Source organism: Caretta caretta, chromosome 1, assembly GCF_965140235.1.
Source record: "Caretta caretta isolate rCarCar2 chromosome 1, rCarCar1.hap1, whole genome shotgun sequence".
NCBI classification, from domain to species: Eukaryota; Metazoa; Chordata; order Testudines; family Cheloniidae; genus Caretta; species Caretta caretta.
Genome location: NC_134206.1, coordinates 313,272,582 through 313,294,989, shown reverse-complemented (window position 1 = coordinate 313,294,989; position 22,408 = coordinate 313,272,582). Strand labels below are relative to the sequence as shown.

General features: G+C 42.6%; 1 protein-coding gene across 3 annotated transcripts in view; it reads left to right on the top strand.

Annotated features, from left to right (window-relative positions):
• Positions 1-22,408, top strand: part of POT1 (protection of telomeres 1) — a 168,064-nt gene that overhangs the window by 25,053 nt on the left and 120,603 nt on the right. For 2 of the 3 annotated variants that reach the window (XM_048836898.2, XM_048836896.2), the window contains exons 1-4: positions 1,735-2,002; positions 9,232-9,356; positions 16,668-16,740; positions 19,727-19,818. In XM_048836898.2, coding sequence (XP_048692855.1) covers positions 9,243-9,356; positions 16,668-16,740; positions 19,727-19,818 — 279 coding nt within the window. In that variant the 5' untranslated portion in view covers positions 1,735-2,002; positions 9,232-9,242. Of the gene's footprint in view, positions 1-1,734; positions 2,003-9,231; positions 9,357-16,667; positions 16,741-19,726; positions 19,819-22,408 lie in introns of those variants that run through there. The other variant, XM_048836897.2, reaches the window with a different exon arrangement.

Below are 22,408 nucleotides of genomic sequence, written 5' to 3'. Positions count from 1 at the left end.
AGATTCCCCAGCGCTGGGATCATGGCGCCCATTTTCTCCCTTTGCACCAGCCTCCCCCGAGAGCTCCTCAGACTTGCCCAGCTGCAGCTGCCCCTGCAGCAGCAGCCAATCCGGGCGTGCCTGGGCAGCCCACCCAGCCTGGCTATTGGCTTCAATGCGGTCCGCTCCCTCCTCCTCTTCTTCCTGACTCAGTCCTCACCGCGGTTCGCTGCGGAGAAGTGGCCAAGTCAGAGGTGGGGGAGAGGAATAGGAGGGGAAAGAAGGGAAAAAAAACAGCAACAACAAAACCAAACCCACCAAGACAGCAGCCGCCATTTCGCACAACAACAGGCAAACCTGAGCGAGCAGCCCAACCAAGTGCCCTATGGAGAGAGAGAGAGACAGAGATACACACACGAGTTAGACAGGAAAAAATACCCTCAGACTCCGCCATTGCCACAAGACGTTTAATCACTCCCTCCCCCCATACTCGATGCCTCGTTATAGCTGCCTCCTCTGCGTCCAGATCCCGTCATCTCAACTCCTTCCTGCCCCAGCAGCGGTTCTTTACAGCCCCTCTGTGCCCAAGGTACGGGGAAGGGTAGGCTATGGCACCACTGCTAGTAGCTACTCTGGTCACCCGCTTGTGGCGGCTCCATCAAGGCAGGGTAAAGAGCTGCCAGCCCAGCTTTTATGTGGTGCCCCGAGTTTGTGCACTGAAGAAGGCTCGCTCAGGCCCTGGTGGGCGTCGAATGAAACCCCAGCCACCGCCTCCCCTCCCTCACTCAGCCATCGCTGGAGGGGCTGAAGCCAGGTGGGGAATGCGGGGCGGTGTGTGGGCAGCACGAGGGAAGGGCAGTAGCTCAGCATAAACAGAAGGGCTGCGCCTGTCTCACACACACTTACCTCTTGCTCTGCCCATGGCGAGTCCAGATCAGGGCTGCCCCAGAACTGCCCCCACAGGTATCATTCACTAAAGGGGAACCTGGCAGGCAAAGCTGGCCCTAGTGCCCCAGTCTCGTTCCTTGGAGCAGGTTCCCCTAGGCAGGCCTGCGCTAAACCTCAGTCACTTGTGGAGAGACTTCCTCAGCCAGACCTGCCTCAGGTCTCCAGCAACCCTCCATCGCTCACTGAATGGGCTTCAGTCCCTTATCCCCCGTCTCACTCTGCGTGGGGGAGATTGCCACGGTCTGGCCGCCTCCCGCACAGCGTGTGTGTGCCAGCAGGGCTGGGCCAGTCTCACAAGAGGTCGGAGGGTAGGCTGGCGCAGGGGCTTGCTTGCCGGCAGGCTGAAGACAGGTTTCGATGTCTGCGTCCCTGCGGAAGACAGGGTCTCGCTACACGCTTTGGGTCTCCCGCAGCATCGTTTGGGGCCCGAGCTCCTGCCCCTGGCCTGTGGACTCCGCTGCACGATCGCCCCGAGTCTCCACCCGGACACAGTTCCCTCGCCCTTGCCGTTCCCTAGCCTGCCCCTTCCTGGCATTTTTCGATCGCGGGGTGCGCTCCCTGGCCCCCGGCCCTCGAACCATTGAATATCGTGAGGAAACCCCGTTTTGTGAAATGGACATGGCACGAGGGAGGACTTAACGGACACAGACGGCGTTTCAGCCCACAAGCAAAATGGCGGCTGTTTGGCTTCGCCTTGGTAACCTTGCCCCTGGCGGGCGGGACGGGCGCACCCCGTGGAGTGGGAGGGAGGGGCGCGCAGCGCGGGGGACGCCATTTTCCCGGAGAGAGGCAGTGACGTAGAGGGAGCGCAGGAGGCTGAGAGGAGGGAGGCGGGAGCAGCGGCGGCAGCGGGGTTTGTACACGGGTCCCGAGGCAAAGGCGCTTCCCTGCGGGGTTCTGGGTACGGAGCCGGTCTGGGGGACCCCTCAGCTCACTCCTCTTTGTCAGAGTCAGCTGAGGGCTGCGTCCTGCCCAGGCTAGGGACATCCGTAGTGGGGCCGTTGCATTGGTTTGGTTGGGATAGGAAAGGGGCTCAGCTAAGGGGGAGCTGCTGCCTGGCCTGTGATCATTACAGGTGAGTCTCCTGTTACGGTTATCATTCCTGCCAAGGTGCCAAGGGGGAAGGGCGTTTCCTAGTAAGAGTTAAAACATTAGGGAGGCATCCCTTTACATTTGGGAGGGGTGGGGTGTGAGATCCCCTCCCCGCTAAACAGTGCATGATTCTGTACAAATTGCTTTGGGTTTTTTCCAGATGGCAAACAGAGGCACAGGGAAGATACATGACTTTCTGAAGGTCACAAAAGAAGTCTGTAGTGGAGCAGGGATGTGAAGCCAGGTCTCCCATGTCCTAGGCTAGTGCCCTAATCATTAGATTATTCTTCCTGTCATGTATGCGTTATGATAGTCTTTACTTATATGATTGCATACTATTTTTTCCTCCCACAGGATCCTTGCATTGTTCTGTGCACTGAATGGGTGCTTTTTATCTTCATTCAGTGTCTGTGACCCCATATTTCATGTACTGCGCACCATCAAAACCCTATAAAAACAGAATTATTAATTTCCTCATGGACTTTTCTGTGGTTCTCCATAATATCTGAGTGCTTCAAAAACATTAATTAATCTTCACAAATCCCCTGTGAGGAGGTGGAATCCCCATTTTATAAATGTGGAACTGAGGCACAGATACTTTAATGTAAAAAATATCCACTAATTCTGGGAACCCAATTTGAGATGCTTTGGACCTGATTTTTCAGAGCATTTACTACTTTATAGCACTGTGTATGTTCAAAGCACAGCTCTTGTAGACTTCAGTTGTAGCTGTGAGTATTCAATTCTTCTGCAAATCAGACTCCAGGGTCTCAACGCAGGTACTCAGAAAATGAGGAACACACATGAAATGTTCCTGTGAAATGTTTGTAAGTGCCTTGCTCAGCATCACATAGGAACTCTGTGGCAGAGGCAGGTATAAAATCTGATTCTCCAGGACAGCATTCAGCTGCCTTAACTATGAGACCCTCCTTAATCTTCCTGCAATCTCCAGCTTCATTCACTACACGCCTTCCAGCTTCTGCAACTAATGAAGAAGGGGGTCATACAGACAACAGTCTCATTAAATACTGAACCTAGATTTATTGCCAGAGCACAGTCCGTTTTGTGCATGAAATGAGGCAAGGGTCCTCAGGGGGAAAAAAGAGTATGCAATCATATCATTAAAAGTTATATAATAAAGCACAAGGGGCCAAATTAACCTTAATTTCAGCATTTCCTAACTTTGTTTAATGTTGCAAACATAATATTCTTTTTATGTAGTTTTTTACTGTAACATGCTAATGTAAAACAATCCTGAAAAATACAGAAATTCCATTATGCGGCACCATAATAAACCTCACATGGGTCATCCAGCAGGGTTTGGATCTTCAAATCCCAGCACAGACCTTTACTATTTGAGCTAATGGATTGACTGCTAACAGTAGTAGGCTGTTCTCCTCTGTATGGGCTGGAAGCTATCAAAAGGGGATGAAACACATACTTTGCCAGTAGATTTCACAGCTATTTGCTAGTCAGAAAAGGAATATTGAGACTCTCTGGAATCCCAGTTTCAATTCCAGATCCTGTAGGAGAGTGTCTTCTAGTGGTTATAAACACTTCTGTTGCTATACACACTTTCATCTGTCTCAGGCTCTTGCAACAGGCAGCCAAAAGGCAGAATTGCAGGCCCATGCTTCCTGCCTTCTTACAGCTCAGCAGAATGTGAGAATGCAACTGACATGTCAAAATGCATGACAGGACTGTCACGTGAGATGCCTGATGCTTGGCAATCCTTCATAAAAAGGGGCATTGGGACATTTTTGGTGATTTCTAGGAGTGACTCTTTAGGCGGAAGCCCAAAACTTCTGCCTTCAGCACTAAAATGAGTAGGGTGTTGAGATTTCTACCATCTTGGAGCCTGCTTGGGGAGGTTCCATATTTCATATCGAATAGAACAAGGGTGATGTCTGATGAATCTGAAGCTCCAATAGCCAATAGAAAGAGTTTTCATTCTCCTCCTACCTGTTTCCTCCTTGTCATTTGGTAGGGGAAGCCTCTACTACACACTCCATTGCACTCACCTCCCTCTCCTCACCCACTGGTTTTTTGGGGGGCTGGGTGCTCCTTTCACAGGGTATTTCAACTGTAAAATCTTTGTAATGTTGTAGAATATCAGTGTTTTCAAAGTTGCTTTCTTTGTCTATCTAGGCTAAATAAAATAAGTCTATGTAATCGTCGTCAGTCGAGGAGTGTCTGCTTGTTTATTTGTTCCATAAATGTGGGTCTAACCTTCTTTGCAGTTCAAAGTGTATGATATTCTGAGTATTATGCTGAGGATTTATTGACCCTGTCTTCTATACACTATTGACTCTGTCTTCTATACATTACATTGCAAGGCCTCTTTATTAGGAAGAAAGTAGTGAAAAAGGCAGTTGCACTATTGGCCTAGGAAATATTTTCATCATTTTGTTCTGTATGTTAGTGGGATACTGTGTAAATTGGTGAGATGTGATATCAAGAGCTTCCTGAGGTCTTGTTACTTACTGAGACTTCAGCTCTAATTTTCCTACTTGGTTATATAAGGTATTTTTTTCAAAATTTGCATTACAGTGTAAATAAACCAACCCCTCCCCCAAAGTAAGGAGTAAGTATTCTCAGGTGAGGGCTAACTTGACAGATTTACTAGAATATATTGTGATTTCTCATACATGCTTCGTTGCATGGATACAGTAGGTAAAGAAGCCAAAAATTGGTTTTACTGGTATTGCTTTTTAACTTATTATTGTCTGAAGGAAGATTTGATATCGATACAGCAGAACCTCAGAGTTACGAACACCTGGGTTATAAACCGACTGGTTAACCACACACCTCATTTGGAATGGGAAGTATGCAATCAGGCAGCAGCAGAGACCAAAAAAAAAAGTGCAAATACAGTACAGTACTGTGTTAAACGTAAACTACTAAAAAAATTAAGGGAAAGTTAAAAAAATAAATTTGACAAGGTAAGTTAGCTGTTTCTGCTTGTTTCATTTAAATTAAGCTTGTTAAAAGCAGCATTTTTCTTCTGCACAGTAAAGTTCAAAGCTATATTTAGTCAATGTTCAGTTGTAAACTTTTGAAAGAACAGCCATAATGTTTCGTTTAGAGTTACAAACATTTCAGAGTTACAAACAATCTTTCTTCCCTAGGTGTTTGTAACTCTGAGTTTCTACCATAATTAGAAGTTAACTGAAACTTTTATGGCCAAGGTATAAAACTAGACTAAAAACTCAGAGAACAATTGTAAATAGTTTGCCCTACAGGTATAACAAATGAGGGGGTCCCAGGTACAGTAACCAGGCTGAGGAACAACTGTCAAGCCTTCCCCCACTGCAGTTGCCTTGGTTTATTGGTGTGTCAAGAGCTCAGTACAAGAACATGGTTGCACGAACTTGCCTGACCCTGCCGAGTATATACTCACATTGCTATCCTGCGCTGCCACATCCTCACTGCTCTTTTTAGTGAGGTAGTTAGATTAAAGCTAGCACGGGTAGCTCCACATGAGCTGCAGATTACACCCTGAATTGCAGTGTAGATGTAGCTTAGATGGGAACAGAAGTGGATGACTAGTGAGGGAGGTGTGAATAGTGGATGGACTCAACTAACTTTGGATTCTGGGAAGGGAGGAACTAACTTGGGAAGGAATAGAGGGAATTGTTACTTGATATGGGTTTTGAATTGCTAGAAAACAGATGAGAAGGCATCTGGCTCCATATGCACTGGTGAGCTTTTTAGTCTTCAACATGTTTAATTAATTATTGTTTTTCATTTTTAGAAAGTGCAGAAGCGTATGATCCATACTGCAAATGGATCATTAGTGTTATGTGATGATTCAAGAAGCCTAGAGTTGAAAGAAATGGTAGGAAACTAGCAATTTGAATGGACCAAAGTAATGAAAACAGATAATTTTCTTAAAGTAAAATGAAATATTGTTTTAAGAGTTCTTAAGTAGTGAGATGAAAAAGGATTCATGTTAATTGGAAAGTGCAGAAAATCAGTTTCTTGATGTTTTTTAACATTCTGTATATCAGGGATCAGCAATCTTTGGCACGTGGCCTGCCAGGGAAAGCTGTTGGCGGGCCGGGCTGGTTTGTTTACCTGCAACATCTGCAGGTTAGGCCGATCACAGCTCCCACTGGCCATGGTTCGTCGTGCCAAGCCAACGGGGGCTGTGGGAAGCGGTGTGGGCCGAGGGATGTGCTTTCTGAGTGATTTCTGAGTTAGAAAATACTTTATATTTTGGTTAGTTTGCATGAAACCAACAGAAGGACAAGACAAATAGGGCAAGAAGTTCTATTTAAAGTGGACATCTTCTAAAAAGACTAAGTATGAAGAAATAAAACAAAATTAAGAACATAAGTATGGCCATACTGGGTCAGACCAAAGGTCCATCCAGCCTAGTATCCTGTCTACCAACAATGGCCAATGCCAGGTGCCCTAGAGGGAGTGAACCTAACAAGTAATGATCAAGTTTCAGAGTAGCAGCCGTGTTAGTCTGTATTCGCAAAAAGAAAAGGAGTACTAGTGGCACCTTAGAGGCTAACCAGTTTATTTGAGCATAAGCTTTCGATGCATCCGACGAAGTGAGCTTGTAGCTCACGAAAGCTTATGCTCAAATAAATTGGTTAGTCTCTAAGGTGCCACTAGTACTCCTTTTCTTTAAGTAATGATCAAGTGACCTCCCTGCTGCCATCCATCTCCACCCTCTAACAAACAGAGGCAAGGGACACCCTTGCCCATCTGGCTAATAGCCATTAATGGACTTAACCTCCATGAATTTCTCTTTTAAATAGTCCTAGCCTTCACAACCTCCTCAGGCATGGAGCTCCGCAGGTTGACTGTGTGCTGAGTGAAGAAGAACTTCCTTTTATTTGTTTTAAACCTGCTACCCATTAATTTCATTTGGTGTCCCCTTGTTCTTATATTATGGGAACAGGTAAATAACTTTTCCTTATTCACTTTCTCCACACCACTCATGATTTTATATACCTCTGTCATATCTTAGTCTCCTTTCCAAGCTGAAAAGTCCTAGCCTCTTTAAACTCTCCTCATATGGGACCTGTTCCAAACCCCTAATCATTTTAGTTGCCTTTTTCGGAACCTTTTCTAATGCCAGTATATCTCTTTTGAGATGAGGGGACCACATCTGTATGCGGTATTCAAGATGTGGGCGTACCATGGATTTATATAAGGGCAATAAGATATTCTCCATCTTATTCTCTATCCCTTTTTTAATGATTCCTAACATCCCGTTTGCTTTTTTGACTGCCGTTGCACACTGTGTGGACGTCTTCGGAGAGCTATCCACGATGACTCCAAGATCTTTCTCTTGATTAGTTGTAGCTTACATCATATTGTATCTATAGTTCGGGTTGTTTTTTTCCAATGTGCGTTACTTTACGTTTATCCACATTAAATTTCATTTGCCATTTTATTGCTCAACCACTTAGTTTTGTGAGATCTTTTAGAAGTTCTTCACCGTATGCTTTGGTCTTAACTATCTTGAGCAGTTTAGTATCATCTGAAAACTTTGCCACCTCACTGTTTACCCCTTTCTCTGGATGGTTTATGAATAAGTTGAATAGGATTGGTCCTAGGACTGACCCTTGGAGAACACCACTAGTTACCCCTCTCCATTCTGAAAATTTACCTTTTATTCCTACCCTTTGTTCCCTGTCTTTTAACCAGTTCTCAGTCCATGAAAGGATCTTCCCTCTTATCCCATGACAACTTAATTTATGTAAGAGCCTTTGGTGAGGGACCTTGTCAAAGGCTTTCTGGAAATCTAAGTACACTGTGTCCACTGGATCCGCCTTGTCCACATGTTTGTTGACCCCCTCAAAGAACTGTAATAGATTAGTAAGTCATGATTTCCCTTTACAGAAACCATGTTGACTTTTGTGCAACAATTTATGTTCTTCTATGTGTCTGACAATTTTATTCTTTACTATTGTTTCAACTAATTTGCCCAGTACTGACATTAGACTTACTGGTCTGTAATTGCCAGGATCGCCTCTAGAGACCTTCTTAAATATTGGTGTTACATTAGCTATTTTCCAGTCATTGGGTACGGGAGGTGATTTAAAGGACAGTTTACAAACCATAGTTCTGCAATTTCACATTTGAGTTCTTTCAGAATTCTTGGGTGAATGCCATCTGGTCCCGCTGACTTGTTACTATTAAGTTTCTCAATTCCAAAACCTCCTCTAATGACACTTCAGTCTGTGACAATTCCTCAGATTTGTCACCTACCAAAGACGGCTCAGGTTTGGAAATCTCCCTAACATCCTCAGGTGTGAAGACTGAAGCAAAGAATTCATTTAGTTTCTCTGCAATAACTTTATTGTCTTTAAGTGCTCCTTTTGTATCTCTGTCGTCCAGGGGCCCCACTGGTTGTTTAGCAGGCTTCCTGCTTCTGATGTGCTTAAAAAACTTTTTATTACCTTTTGAGTTTTTTGGCTAGCTGTTCTTCAAACTGCTTTTTGGCTTTTCTTATTACATTTTTACATTTAATTTGACAGTGATTATGCTCCTTTCTAAATAAAATTTAATTTATCATCTGATATCTTGAAAAATCAGTTGAGCCTAGTTTTTATTAAATCACTATATGCATTATTCTTATGTCTACTTATTTGTATGGGAACTTGTACAGAACTACGTTCACATCTTATTAAAATTGGTTTTATACCAAATTCATGCTACACTTTGAATGACTTTTTTTTCCCCCCCAACAGTAATTGTTGTAGCTTTTTTGAATTGCAATAAACTGCTGGTAAGGACATAAAAATATCTATTCTGGCTTCCCAGGTCAGGGTCTGGTACTTACTATTTTATATGGATTTTATGGGCAGATGATACTCATGATGCCCACTTTGTTCTTTATTTGGTTTTAAGTATTATGTGTGAGCATTATTTTGTTACAGAAACTTAATATAAAAATGAATTCTTTAAAAAAAAAATACTGAAAAGCTTGTGAATTGAAAAGGCTTAACTGGAGACTTCACGTCAGGCAAGTGCTCCTTTGATATGCTTTGCCTCCTGCTAACATCAGTAAGATATTTGAGCTCATCTGCTGTTGAAGATTATAAATATGCCAAATGAAGCAGTTGAACTCCAGCTCAATTGAAGTGACTTCACATTCAAACCAAAGTTGCAACAAGATTTAATTATTTCTTTACTGTACAAGTTCGTAATATGTGACTAATTGGTGTTTTTATTTTTAATCTCACTTAGGTAAAGCAGCTATGCCTGTTCAAGTCATTGATGGCTCACCTGAAACTCTACTACCAAGCCATCTGCAGAAAGTGGATTTAAAATACCTGCAAATGGGTTGTGATCAGGCCAACAAATACTTTCAGGTAACTTACTAGCAAGAGGATATTTGTCATCTTAAAAAAAAAAAAAAAAAAAAAAGCTAAATGTATAAGGATGTGTAAGCTCCCCTTACATGGCCCCGGCATCTGCATATCCTCACTGGATCTAAGTTGTTGTTTGAAACACATTACCATTTTCTTTATAGCATTTGTATTCCAAAAAATTGCAGTTTTTGGAGCGGTTTTTGGGGCTTGATTAAATAAACAATCAAACAAAGGAAAAAAAACACCTAACCTAAAATGACAGCACTATGGATTAAAATCACTTTTCTGGTCTGGTGATTTTTAAAGGCGTTTCTCATTTCTTATACAAAGCAATTCAATCTCCCAGTTTTATGAAGACAATTATTCTAATAGCAGCTACCACATCAAAATGTAATTGTGTTTTTCCTTTTTATTCCCTTGCCATAAAATGCGCTACATTGATAATAGCAATGTTTGGTTGCCAAGTAGTTAGTTGTTCCAGACTGGGAAATGTAGGGGGTATGGAGTAGTTCACATTTAGGAGTGTGTTCTCAGCTGCAGGCACAGAATATTAGTGAAATAGACACCTTAGATCTGTTTCTTAAAATGTGAGGCCATATTGTGTTCTTTTATCAAAATGTTTACTTTAATAAGATTTCTGTGAATGTAACTTTAAATCCGTTTTATCATCCCAAATACTTGGGGGGATGTGAATCAATATCCTAAACTTTCATTAGGTCTGCTGTGAAAAACAGTCTCTGTTTAGAAGAAAAAGCCAAACAAGCCAGGCAGTTCAAACTTTCGATCATTGTTTTGCATACTGTGCACATTCAGAGAGAGACCTGTGAGGTGGATGTGATACAGAGATCCGTTTCCCATAAGGTGTGGGGATGCTAGTGAGATCTTGCCACAAGCCATCTGGCCTGATTGTTATTTCTGTGGGGGGCTGAACCTGCGGACCAGATCACTGAGAGTAATAGGGGGGGAAAGGGGAAAACACAGGAGCTTAAAAGAAAGAGAATTCATTTCTAATTGCTATCATGTTGTGTGTGGCCAAGAGAGGTCTTGGCCTCCTTTCTCTGTATTTTTTGCATTGTCTTCAATCTTCCATGTGCTAGGTGGTTTAGTCTGCAGGAAGGGCTTGTTGCTGCAGTTTCTTGAGGTGGAGTGAATTATTCCCAGGAGGATGAGAGGAAATATTCTGAGAATTGAAGTGAAAAGGGACATGATATCCCCACCCCCTAAAGTCTTTCAGGAAAAAACACATTCTCCTAAGTTCTGCGTTTCTCCTTTCCTCCCACTTATGGATATCTGTGTGCTCTTTGGAGTAATATAGATTCTGGCTTTTCAGCCTGCCAAGCAACAGCCACTTCTGCAAGCAAGTGTGACAGACTGTACAGAATTACTGGACATGTAGTAAAATGTTGAGGCAGACAAAAGCAGATTCTAACTTAGGAAATACTTCTGCCAAAATCTACATCTGCAGTTGGAAAGCAGAATGTTTAGTGTGTCTGGTGATAGTGCAGTATTTTCGCTGATTGTAAAGGAGAAGCTAGATACAATCGCGTTTTAGGACCCTTGTCTCACATTGAGAGAGCTTGATTCTGCTGCAGCCTCTTCTAGGAATAAGCAGGTGACCGTGAAAGAGTTGTTTGGCACAAAACAAAGCAGTTAGCAAACTAATCCTTTTTAATGTTGAGGAAGCAATGTTGAATGCTAAGTGCTCTGGAGAATCCAGTTTTGCATGGCTAGCTGTGAGCAACGCTAAAATAGCCAGAGATCATCTCAGTGGTTGAACTCCATAGAATGCATCTGATGAAGTGAGCTCTAGCTCACGAAAGCTTATGCTCAAATAAATTTGTTAGTCTCTAAGGTGCCACAAGTCCTCCTTTTCTTTTTACAGATACAGACTAACATGGCTGCTACTCTGAATCCATAGTTACTGTTGCTCTCCAGAGGGATTACCATGTTGCAGAGCTAAAAGGAAATGAGCCGAATCAATTTTTAATTTTTTGGCCAATGTCTAAATTCATTTTGTCCTCAATGAATTTATCCTGACTCAGCAAAGGTGATAAAGGAACACATAGCAGCATGGAATTTAGTCTAGTTTAAAAAGAAAATCCTCTTGCTACAGCTGCCCTGAGTCTCCCCACTGTCTTTTGTAGTTTTACAATAAAATTTCCTGGTTTTTTTTGGTTTTAAAGTTCCCCTCTCCTTTTGCTGTATGAAGCTGACTGCTCAGGGGAATCAATGAAACTGACTAGATACGAAGTACTAAACTGCAAGAGTAGACCAACTAATTTTAGATGTTTGTTTAGGCATAAGTTATCAAATATTTTCAGACAAAAATTTGATTTTCTTAAGTTTAACTGCCAGCTGAAATGAAATAACACATTCCAAGCTATTCTGTTGGAATGTGTTATTCTGGAGATTATGTATTGTAAACCATTTTCCAAACCTTTTCACGAAGGTGTTTGGATACGTGAGGGACAGTGCTGTGAAAGTGAGCAAGTACTGGGCAAAAGCCTGAAACACATACTACTTAATGGAACACGTTTAACATCTTGGCACATCTCCTGTACTTCTTGGGAACATTTGGAGGAGGAGCTTTAGGAACGTAAATTTTCTAGTGGTAGTTGGGGAAGAAAGAAAATAGGGCAATTCATAGCTACTCCAATGAAAGCCATTTACAAACAGTTCTTGCAGTGTCACTGCAAATACTTAGGCCACGTCTGCACTTACTGTGAATCGATGCTGCTGCGGGTTGAGTGAAGACCCACTAAATTGACCGCAGAGCTCTCTCTGGTCGACTCCTGTACTCCACCATAACGAGAGGAGGAAGGTAAGTCGATGGGAGAGTGTCTCCTGTCGACGCAGCATGATGTAGACACTGCAGTTAAGTCCACCTAAGCTATGTTATTCGTAGAGTTGGAGTAGTGTAACTTAAGTCGACTTACCCCAGTAGTGTAGACAAGCTCTTAGTATTGCTTTCCTTGTTGGTCATTGCAATGTTTGATTTCCTGATACTTTTTGCTACGTAGGACACTTGGATTAGGACAGCTCCTTTTCCAAAGAAAGGTACAGCAACTGACAATGGTGTAATTTTGTCAAATCAAAATTTTGTCTATCAAATGTAATTTTAAGGATGTAGAATACATAGTATGTATCTGCATCAGTAGAAATGCGCAAAACATGAGGCAGACTAACTGAAAGCCCACTTGATTTATGTCACAAAACTGGATTTTGTCACTTTACCAGAAGACACAGATAAGCTTTTGAGTACTGAGATGCAAAAAGAAAGGAGCAAACCAAAACACACACACCATGGTAAGATGCACCCAGACACTGCAGGAGTGCTTGGAGCAAAATGAAAAGGAGTACTTGTGGCACCTTAGAGACTAACAAATTTATTAGAGCATAAGCAGCAAAATGGTTGTTTATATCAGCCAGGTGCACCTAATTTGAAGCAGTGCAAGTACTTTATCGACATAGGAAGCCTTGGAGGTTATCAGATATCTTTCTAGTAAACCAGCTTCTGAGGATTATATCGCCGTGAAAGCACAACTGGATTGAGTGAAAAGGACGTTGTTTAGTTTTATCAGGTTAGCACAGAATGTTTTCCAGACTTGAAAGTTTTCTTTAAGTGCCAGTCCATAGTGCAAGTGATTAAACCTTCTTTTTATGTTCTGTCAGTGGTGCTCAAAGTTTTCCTGCTGTGCGCGCCCCGTCCCCCCACCACCAGTAGTGGAATCTGTCTGTGTCCTCCCTCCATTACTGCACAGTGTGCTCAGTGGTGGAGCTGGGGGCGGAATTGGGGATGGGGGAAGGAGCTGGGACTAGAGGCGAAGCTGGCCTGGGGGCAGAGAGGGAATGAGGGCAGAATTGGGTTGGGGTGGAGCAGGGAGTGGAGCAGAGCTGCAGCCAGGGTCGCAGCAGAGTTGGGCTGGGGGAGAGTGGCACTGGGTGGAGCTCCTTTCCCACTCCTGTGGGGGCTGGCCCAGGCCTCACTGCAGGGCTGCCTCTCCCTGTGCCCCCGCATGTTCCTCTGCATCCCCCCAGGGGACCACTGTGTTATACTAATGCTAGATGTTAAATGCAGGGGCATGAAACCAGAGAACTTAGGTCAGCATATAGTGCTGCAACAGAATGAACTCAAATGAAGAACAGTTCCCTCCAACAAAAGTTCCAGAACACTTACTCTTGCTCATTTGTTTTTATTAAAATTTGGTGTCTTTTTTTTTTTTCACAACTTGTGCACAGGTTATCCTTTGCTTGTGTCAAGGCAGATTCCCCACTCTGGCACTCTGAATGCAGGAAGTGGGGGCCCGCAAGGATTCTAAAAATTAATACTGGCCACTCTAGGCTTGTATTAAACTTGTATTAAACTCACAAAGTTACAACTTTTCTCTGACCTTGGATGGGTAGATGCTGCAACCACCCAAGTGCAAAATCCTTTGAGAACCCAGGAAGGTGCACTTGGGAATTCCTTTCTGTGGGGTAAAATGTAAATTTTATTAGAAACAAAAAGAAAGAAAATACATCTGGAAACTCAGGCTAGTGCTAGATTTAAAAAAAAAACAACAAAAAACCCACTTTCAAGGAGTAAGCATCAAGAACAACTTTCTTGAGGTGCAGCTTAAAAGTTAAAAGCAAAACAAAAGCATTTGGGGTTATCACAGCGGAGTCCACAAGCCATAAAGAAATAAAAAGACATAAACCTAATTGCATCTTCCCAGACATTTCCTGATCTACTTACATATCTGGGATTTCAAATGAGTAGTTTTAGGTATGATACCGAGGATTTTTCATACCTGGCCCCAAGCTTCTTACAGCATACTTGCTCCCTGTTTGCCTCTCCCCGAGAACAACAGACAGAGAAAGGGGAAGTTTTTTTCTCAATTTTAAAAAGTTCTATCCTTCCCAATGGCCTTTTTGGTCAGGTGCACACTCCCTTCCTTTTACCTGTGCATAACAGGGAGACTTTTTAACTCTTTACAGGTAAAGCAAGTAGAGAACAGCTACTAAGAGGGATTTTATAGCTAAGTGGCTCGCTGGGTGTTCATAGAAGGGAGCCCGCCTTTCATTTATCACAGATTGTAATTAACTCTTCAGTTGCTTTCTCCCTTCCCCCATCTTTAATCAGTTTCTGCTCTTTTACACTGGTAGCTCCATTAGATTCAATGGAACTATGGATTTAGACTGATGTTACTGGCAACAGACAAAATTTAGTGTATCTTTTTTAACAACTTGTACACAGGTACTTGTAATTTTAAATAAATCCCCAAATTAAAATATGAGTGGAAAATCTGTTTCTTCAGGTACTTTTAGGGACATTTCCAGTACCTTTATAAAGCATAGTTTTAGTGGTTGCTGGTGATTAAAATGTGCATTTATAACATTTCATGTTGCCCCATAAAACTTGCCATCTTGCTCCTGAAAAGTGGCATTATTACCATGATAAAATACAGCCTATGTTATAACTTTTTCTTTGTTTTGTTCTAAATGAAACACTATTGCTGCTTTGGCAGAAATAAAGCTGTACAACATGTTCTGAATCACTATTCTATTTGAAATATGTTGAAGATTAGGGGTAGTTGGGTTTATTTTAATAATTACTTTTTTAGACAAAAAAAGAAGAAAAATTATTTGGATTTAATGTGGAGACTTCTATTTCGGTTACTGGTCAGTTGCCGAATGTTGTTTATTTCTTAAAGTGTCTGTAATAGATGGCTATTGATAGGTAGTCTATACTTCATTTAGCTTTTGTGCCTCCTCCTTTTGTGACAGCTGTTTCCACTGCCTAACACTGTCTTCTAATATTTAACCCACACTTCCCGTGATGCAATATAAGACCACTATGACTCTTTCTGTCCTGGCTGGCTGGTAATAACATACCTGTCATCTTGGTAATGCTCCTTTTGTGTTTTTATAGAAGGTTATCTTTCTCCCTCTCTACTGCAACCATGTTTTCTCCATACTAAACATACCCAGTTCTCTTACAGATAGATAGATATATATTTATTTTTCAAACCTTATGTTTTACTTCCCCCTGAACCATTCTCCATATTGTTCTATTTTTAAAATGGGCATAGCACTAAACCTGCCAAATGTGGAGGAATGCACTCAGTTGACTTACATGTTCTGTTAATTAACCTTTTTATGATAAAATCCCTTTTTTGCCCCATTCATTCATTCTAAGCAGATGTCCAGTATAACTAGAATTGGAATGCAATGATATAATTCTGTGCTTCCATTTGACTTCAGTGTAAACGGAGTTTGATTGTTAGTAGGTTACCCTGTACAGCCAAAAAGTATTTGCAACGTTCACTCAGTGGTGTGATTCAACTCTACAAACCCCGGGTTTGGATGATACCACTATTCTGATCAGTTCTCCACATCTTAAATACCATTTATACAGAGGATTATTTATTCCCATATGAATTTCTGTATTTTTGTCTCTTGACTCTAATTTCACATGCATCTCAATACTTTCCTCCAGAATATTTGCAATCCATTGTATCTTCTGATTATTTTGCATCACCTCTTTAGCCACTTTTTTGACCTCTGTGAATTAGCCCTTCATTTGCCCTTAACTAGCAAAACCTATCATTGTGGTACCTACTTTAAGTACATGGCCTACATTTCTGAGGTACTCGTTAGCATCTGTGTAGCAACTACTGACAACAACTCTTACAGAAATGTTGTTGAGAGTTGCTTATGTGTCTGTCCATTTGAATCTTTCTCAGAAATCAAATTTATTTTTAATGCCTACATATTTTTATCTCCTGGTTTGTAACTCTCAGTTAATTATTTTGTTATGCTCCTCTGTCTAAATATTATTTCCTATATTCTGAGAGGCTATTGTTTTCCTGCCTTCTCTGGTTTACTTGCTTTAGTTAACTTCTCACCGGATATGTGCTGCTTTTCTCCGAGTGGAAAGTCCAAGAACATATATATGAAAAGCAGTGATTATTTTAGTTTTGGTCACCTATTAGCCACTTGCTTTCTTCCTTTCTTGTTGCTTTAGTCTAGATGATTAAATTGCTCAATGTCAAACACCCTCTTAGAACTGACACCTTTTGGTTAAAATTCACTTACTTGCTCTCATATCTTCTTAACCTTGACCACCAAATTACTCTAAACCTCCCCCCACAATCCGTTTGTCAAACCACAATAACATTAATTCATGCTGGACACTCCAGAGCAAAAGCTGGCTTTGTGCTTTGAAGCTTCTACCAGTTATTTCTATTGCAGTGACCCAGAGTTGCTCATAGCTTTATTTTGGAGTTTTTTGTTAATCAATTTTTTTTTTTGTCTCTTCTTTCATTTCAGGGAACAGTTATTCTCTCCTACCCTTTAACTAAACTTGGAAATGGAACAGAATTTTTCAAGATTGTACTTCAAGGTATTCCCATTTAAACATACAATTCTTTACTTCTGTTGAAATTACTAATGCATCTCTTAAAATTTTGCTATATCAGTATTAATAAACCTTGGAAAAGAGCTGTTTTGTTGTGTTCAGCACTTGTATACGTTCCCTCAGAATATGGTATTTTAAATTTACATGCCACTGAGTCATTTGAAGCAACGTGACCATAGTGCTTCAACAGACTTCTTGTAGTTATGCAACCTTGTAATCTGTTGTTATAGATTGTTCCAGCAATATATTACTTTTATGTACTGTCTTAATGCTGCATTTCTTCAGTTTGTAACCACTTGAAAAACTGAAGAGCAACTGTATCAAATTCAGTAGTAATCACCATGGTTGATATATGAAAATAAAGCATTTATTGTGGCCATTGTGCTGACTGAAGTTATAATGTATAACATATTGAGTCCTATTCCAGGTTGAACAGATTAAAGCTATATCTTTAACTAATTGACTTGGGTTTTAAAAAAAAGAGACATTTAGTAGTCAAGACTAAACTGCACAGCTAGAAGCTGAAACAAAAGATGAGGAAGGGAAAGATTGCCAGTGAGATTCAAAACAACTGCTGAGAAGCCCAGTTCCTGTGGAGAAAGAATGCAGATGGTGTTCCTAGATACTGCTCGGGGCACTAACTCTTGTATTGGACTCTGGCAATACAGTGTCTAAGGGCTTGTCTACACTGGCAGTTTACAGCGCTGCAACTTTCTCGCTCAGGGGTGTGAAAAAACACACCCCGAGCGCAGCAAGTTTCAGTGCTGTAAAGCACCAATGTAGACAGTGCACCAGCACTGGGAGCCATGCCCCTCATGGAGGTGGGTTTTTTAGAGCGCGGGGAGAGCTTTCTCCCAACGCTGCGCCGCGACCACACAAGACCACACAAGTGCTGCCGTGGCAGTGCTTTAGCGTTGCCAGTGTAGACTAGCCTTAAGTTTTGAAGTCCCTCTTCTGGCCCAGAAGAAAATATTTTATTTCTGTCTTCCTCCTTCCCACTTTACTTCTGCTCGCCCCCATCCTGTCCTCCACTAGAGGATCTCTGCTACTTGACTCCTCTCTGTCTCCTGGTTGTTGTATGAGGGTAAGGAAGGGGGTGCTAATCTATTACTATACCTCTCCAGCCTCAAGGGTTATTTTGTGGTTCTTGTCCTCTACTCTCTAGTTACGTTTACACTACACATCACTTTCAGCAGCGTGTTGTGTACACGTAGTTACATGCCAGAGTGAAAAGCACATTGTGTCCACACTGCGGTGTGCAGCTAGATGATCCAATGAAAAGTTCTGGCAGAGGGGAGGCAGCAGAGAAAGGCTCTATCAGTGGGGAAGCAACAGGACACCACGCTGACAAAAATAGCAGTGTAGATGGGGAGGCATGGCTTGGGTGAGTAGAGAGCCTTATTGGGTGTGTACTTGAGTATATACCCACACCCTTCAAGCATGTCTTTATTCTACTTGCCTAAGCCATTCCTCACCATTTACCCTGCTGTTTGTACCTGTGCTACAGGGTCTACATGAGTATGTGCACTATACACCCCTGCAAAGCATGCAGTGTAGATGAAACTTATCTGCAGTGCTGATGCTCCTAGCACACAGAGGTGGGCAAACTATGGCCCGTGGGCCACATCCAGCCCACGGGACTGTCCTGCCTGGCCCTTGAGCTCCTGGCCGGGAGGCTTACCCCCGGCCCCTCCCCCCTCCCAGACATGCCACCACACGGGCGGTGCTCTGGCCCGCCACTCCTATCGGGCAGCGTGGCTGGCTCTGGCATGGTAAGGGAGCGGAGGGGTTGGATAAGGGGCAGAGGGTCCCAAGGGACAGTCAGGGGGGAGGGGAGGGAGGTTGGATGGGGGGGTCCCGGGGGGTGGTTGGGGCGGAGGTTCTTGGGGGGAGGGTCAGAGCACGGGGAACAGGGGCGGTTTGATACAGCGTGGGAGTCCCAGGGGCCTGTTAGGGGGTGGGGGTGTGGATAGGGGTTGTGGCAGTCGGGACAGGGAGCGGGGGGGAGTTGGATAGGGGGTGGGTTAGGGCGGTTAGGGGTGGGGGGCTCCTGTGAGAGGGCAGTCAGGGGCCAAGGAGAAGGGGGGGTTGGATGGGTCAGGGGTTCTGAGGGGGGTGGGAAGTGGGGGGAGGTGGATAGGGAACAGGGGCTAGGCTGTATGGGGAGGCACAGCCTTCCCTACCTGGTCCTCCATACAGTTGCGCAACCCCGATGTGGCCCTCCGGCCAAAAAGTTTGCCCATTCCGTCCTAGGAGCAGCAGGTGAATTTGATGCAGTCATTGTCAGTTTCACTGCTACCTACTCAGGTCTGAATAGACCTGAAACTTCCCCAGAGTTTTGTTAATTGCACTCTGCTGCGAGTCAGGTTATCTATGAGCCTCAGCAGGGGCACTGGAGTTCTTTACAGTTTCAGAAAAATGACTGTATCGATTCACACATGGATGGTCATTTCTGTAACCATAACAGCTAGAATATGTTTTAAAATGAAAGCTTAATTATAGCAGATATTCAAACCTAGGTCTCCCAGCTCCCCAGGGAAAACTTCTTGGTACTTACAAGTGCATGAAGGGACTTTTTTCAAGTCATGGATTATCTCCATATAAAATAGTTATACAATATATTCTTTCCTAATACAGAGAATTAAATATAACTTAGTAGTGTATTCTATCTGTAACATCATCCAAGTGGGAGCTTTGTCACTTCTATGTTTAATATACATTGTTTCTCTGTACATGCACATTTTAAATTGTGATCAAACACATGAAAAGTATTCTATTTCATATAGACAGTATTGTTTGTATAGCTGCTTTTCTGTGCCTTTTAAAATATTTTGCATGTATATATCAGTTTTCATTATTCAAATAAAAATGTGTTTTGCATTGTATAGAATGTTTTTGTAGAGACTTTTCTGTCACCATTTTGGTATAAAAGGATTGTAGTAATCTGGATTGTTTATGCTTCTTTTTATAGAGTCAGAGAATTCATGTTCAAAGACCAGCACCGTCAATGTTTTATTCTTTGGAAGGTTGGCAGACGATTGTGGAAAAGTTGTACATCAAGGGGTAAAAATTTTTATTTCTTCGTCTTTCTGAGTGGCTTTTCTAAAGATGTAGCTTAATTTACTATTCTATCTAATTTGTATGGCTGTCATTTAAAATAGATTTTAAGCGACATATTGAGCCGTTGTTAGAAATATTAACTAGAAAGGAAAATATAGTTTTGATTATGTTAATTTCTTATTAACCCAAAAAGTAAACTAAGAACTTGATTATTTTATATTATCAGAATACCGTCCTGTTTACCTAGCAAATGAATGTGGATGAATATTGGTGAATGGTGACTGAGGCTGCCCAGTTATGAATATAAGTAACATTTATGTTATATTTTGACGTAGACAGTAGATTAATCACTGAGTTGATTTAAATGACACTATCAAGCAAAAAGTGTTTTGAAAATGCCTAAAATTGTGTAACTCTTACTATTTATGCAGTATAATTGGTGTACCTTACTCTTTGTGGATAATGAATCTAGCAGTAGAATATACATACAATATAATACTAATGCCTATCTCTTGTATATAAAACCACATATGGCACTTCCTTCACTGGCTGGCTGCTGTCTTCATAATGCAGCAGAGTTACAAGTTTGGTTTAATATACCAGTGAGATGCATGTTAAGTCAAATCAGCACAAGAGGCTGGTTGTTATGGGCCTAAAGAAGGAAAATAAAACAATTTTAAACAACGAATGTGCTAAATATTGGTTCGCTTGGATGATGATGACACGTTAGTAAACTGATGTGCAGATCAGTAGTTAAACTAAAAAAGGAAGGCCAGAAAAAAGTGAATCCGGTACATAGCTGTGTTTTAATGATTCAACATTTTTGAAGTAAACAATTTAAAGCAAAAATCGGTGTGAATTTAGTGTGGAAAGACCAATGGCTTGGGTAATGTACTTGGCAAGCTTCTTTGCACAACTCTGCCACTACATTTTACCACTGTACTAACCTGTGGGGGCACACGGATGTGCGCACACAACTGACCACCCTTCAGGGCGGGTCTGGAAATGGGCAGCTTCAGCCTGAGCTGCTCTACATTTGTGGAGTGTATGAAATGCATATGTATTGGACTAGCTCTGCTCTTTTAAAGACCAACCAGCTTTTTTTTTTTTTTTTTTAACTCCGAGCCAAGTTATGACTTAAACTTGGCTCTCAGTGGAAAAAAAAAAATAGACTTATACTTCTCAAGAGAAGCTTTAATACAAAACCGTATCAGCTTCAAAGATTCATTCATCAGACCATGAGGAAGGTGGGATGGAAGCTGCTGGTTTCCAGGGCTACACTGAGGGCTTTAAAATCCTTGAGATTTAAGAGATGGGCAAACTACGGCCTGCGGGCCACATCCAGCCTGCCGGACTGTCCTACCCGGCCCTTGAGCTCCTGGATGGGGAGGCTAGCCCCCGGCCCTTCCTCTGCTGCCCTCCTCCCATGTAGGTATGCTGCCACGCGGACAGCGCAGCTTGCGCCTGCCCACCTACTAGGCTTTCCAATAAGCCAGTCCTGCCACTCTGAGCAGCATGGTAAGGTGTGGGGGGGGAGGTTAGAAAAGGTGCAGGAGATGCCAGGGGGCAGTCCAGGACAGGGAGAAGGGGGCGGTTGGATGGGGCGGAGGTTCTGGGGGAGGGCAGTCAGAGGACAGGGAACGGGGGCGTTGGATAGGTGTGGGAGTCCCCGGAGGCCTGTCAGGGGGCGGGGGGTGTGGATAGGGGTCGGGGCAGTCAGGGGACAGGGAGAAGGGGGTGGTTGGATGGGGGAGGGCCTGGGGCTGTGGTTAGGGGAGGGAGGCCTGGGAGAGGGTGGTCAGGGGACAAGGAGCAGTGGGAGTTGGATGGGTCGGAGGTTCTGAGGGGGGCAGTCAGGGGGTGGTAAGTTGGAGGGGGCTGATGGGGAGGCACAGCCTTCCCTACCCAGCCCTTCATACAGTTTTGCACCCCCGATGTGGCACTCGGGCCAACAAGTTTGCCCACCACCCTGTCCTAGCACTTTAAACATTCTTAACATGACTAAATTAATATCAGATTTTTGAAAATTGGATTGCCTTTCTTTTTGTGTATGAATGGATCTCAGGGGAAGATAATTAAGTTAGTAATTACCCTATTGCTGCCTCACAATAAATATCTGTTTAGAAAAGAAAGCAAATGTCTTCAGAACTTACCTTATGTGTGAAAGAGGGTATATCAGCCCTTTAAAGAGAGACTAATGCGGAAGATATTTTGAAGACTGCACTGCTTGTAGAAAATCTACTATAATCCACCTGATCAGAAAGAAGTGGAATATGAAATAATTGTTAAAATAAAAAAGTGAATGCTAGTTCCATCTTTGCATCTCCTCTTATCTGCAAACACTTCCTTTCTGCCTCTGATGTAATCAGATACTTTCAGGTCATTTAGAATCTCTGAGCTGAAAAACCATGATATCTGCAAATCCTTTCTTGCCAAAGCTTCTGGGCCCTGATACCTGTTATCAGCCTTCTTGAAAACAGCATCTGGTAACTTCCCAAACATCAGACTGATATTATTCAAGTTAAATAAAGTGATGTGCATTTAGGATACAGTTGAGAACTTAAAATCAAGAGCTTTTTAAAACTGAGCACCT